The 1,505-nt window shown below is 37.1% G+C and overlaps 1 protein-coding gene across 1 annotated transcript; it reads right to left on the bottom strand.

Moving 5' to 3' along the window:
- Positions 1–340: 340 nt before the first annotated feature.
- LOC109060695 (chemokine XC receptor 1-like) lies at positions 341–1,505 on the bottom strand. Its single transcript, XM_019077854.2, has one exon. The coding sequence runs from the start codon at positions 1,480–1,482 to the stop codon at positions 553–555; it is 930 nt and encodes a 309-aa protein (XP_018933399.2). The 5' UTR covers positions 1,483–1,505; the 3' UTR covers positions 341–552.

Below are 1,505 nucleotides of genomic sequence, written 5' to 3' on the forward strand. Positions count from 1 at the left end.
TGATTAAACCATTTTCTAAACAAGAATTAACCAATACATACAACTAGAAAAAAAAAAATTTACCCAACAAAAAATAATGCCATACATTATGTGTCTTCTGGCTTCACAAGATGTCACGTGTGCTTACATTTTCCAAGAAAATAATTTTGCCATCAAAAGTCACAGCCATTTGGTTTGCAGCTTCATTTGCTATACCCAGCAGCCACTTGGAAATCAATTTGATGTCAAATTTTAGTGAAGATCTGATCCAGATTCTGTAACATCATTTTAAATTCATTTCTGATGGCAAAGTCTTCTAGTGGTGATTGGGTGAAAATAGGAAGTAAATCCCACACTGAAACTGGTTTAAAGTATATTTAGGCAATATGTTTGATGTTCTAATCAACCTCATGTCAAGTTTTTGGTGTCAGTTTTATTTGCATATTGGACCTGTTATTTGACATCAATGATGATGTCAATCTGAGGTCTTAACACTGGGTTATTAATGAAAGAATTTTCATTTTTGGGTGAACTATCCTTTTAAATCTTTACACAAAACCTCCTTGGAATTGCTCATAAACTATTACGGAACCTTCCATCTACAAAAACTAAAAACACAACAGTGTGTACATAACACTGTGTAACAGCTAAAATTCGGCATGCATAAAATTCAGCATGGTCGAGTTTTATGCTTACTTCACAGACTGTGAATGGATGGAAGGTCAAAGATTTTAAGAACATGACAATGTTATATGGAGCCCAACCAATAAAAAACACCACCACAATAAAAAATGTTAGTCTAACAGTCTTGTGTCTCTTATTAGTCCGTGATTTTATGATTGTCCGAAGCATTCTGCCATAGCAAAAAAACATGATTATAAAAGCAATGAAGAAAAAAGCATTTTGAAAATAAGCAATGCCAGATTTCCAGTCAATGCTGCCATATTCACAGTATTTACTGTCAGATTCTATCATGACTTCACTATGAAGTGAACCGAGCAGTGCAACCGTTCCACTCAGGATCCAAACGATAACAGGAGACAGAGAAAGGCCTCTGCATCTCTTCCAGTCAGACGGAGGATGAACCACTGCCATGTAACGCTGAACAGTCATTAGAGTCAAGAACAACACGCTGCTGTTAAAGCCCACATAGAAGAAGAACTTCACAGCTTTACAGCCAACATCTCCAAATGTCCAAGCCCAGTAGTATGAGACTTGAAACAGGAGTCCAAAAGTGAACAGCAGATTTGATAAAGCTAAATTGAGGAAAAAAACACTGGTCAGGGATCTGAGGTTCTTGTAGAATGCAAAGAAAACCAGAAAGAGGATGTCACAGATGCAGCTCAACACAACCACTGATATGAAAAGGAGTGGAATAGATGCGTCTTTCACCCCCACCTCTTTACGACACAACTGGTCTTCATAGGCATAGGCATAGTCGTATGTTGTATTCTCATCATTCATGTTTTGCAGTTGCAAACTGGCCAGATCGGATTTGTCCATGTTTAATTCTTTGATCTTTGTAG

The sequence above is a fragment of the Cyprinus carpio genome, chromosome B23, assembly GCF_018340385.1.
Source record: "Cyprinus carpio isolate SPL01 chromosome B23, ASM1834038v1, whole genome shotgun sequence".
In the NCBI taxonomy this organism is placed as follows: Eukaryota; Metazoa; Chordata; class Actinopteri; order Cypriniformes; family Cyprinidae; genus Cyprinus; species Cyprinus carpio.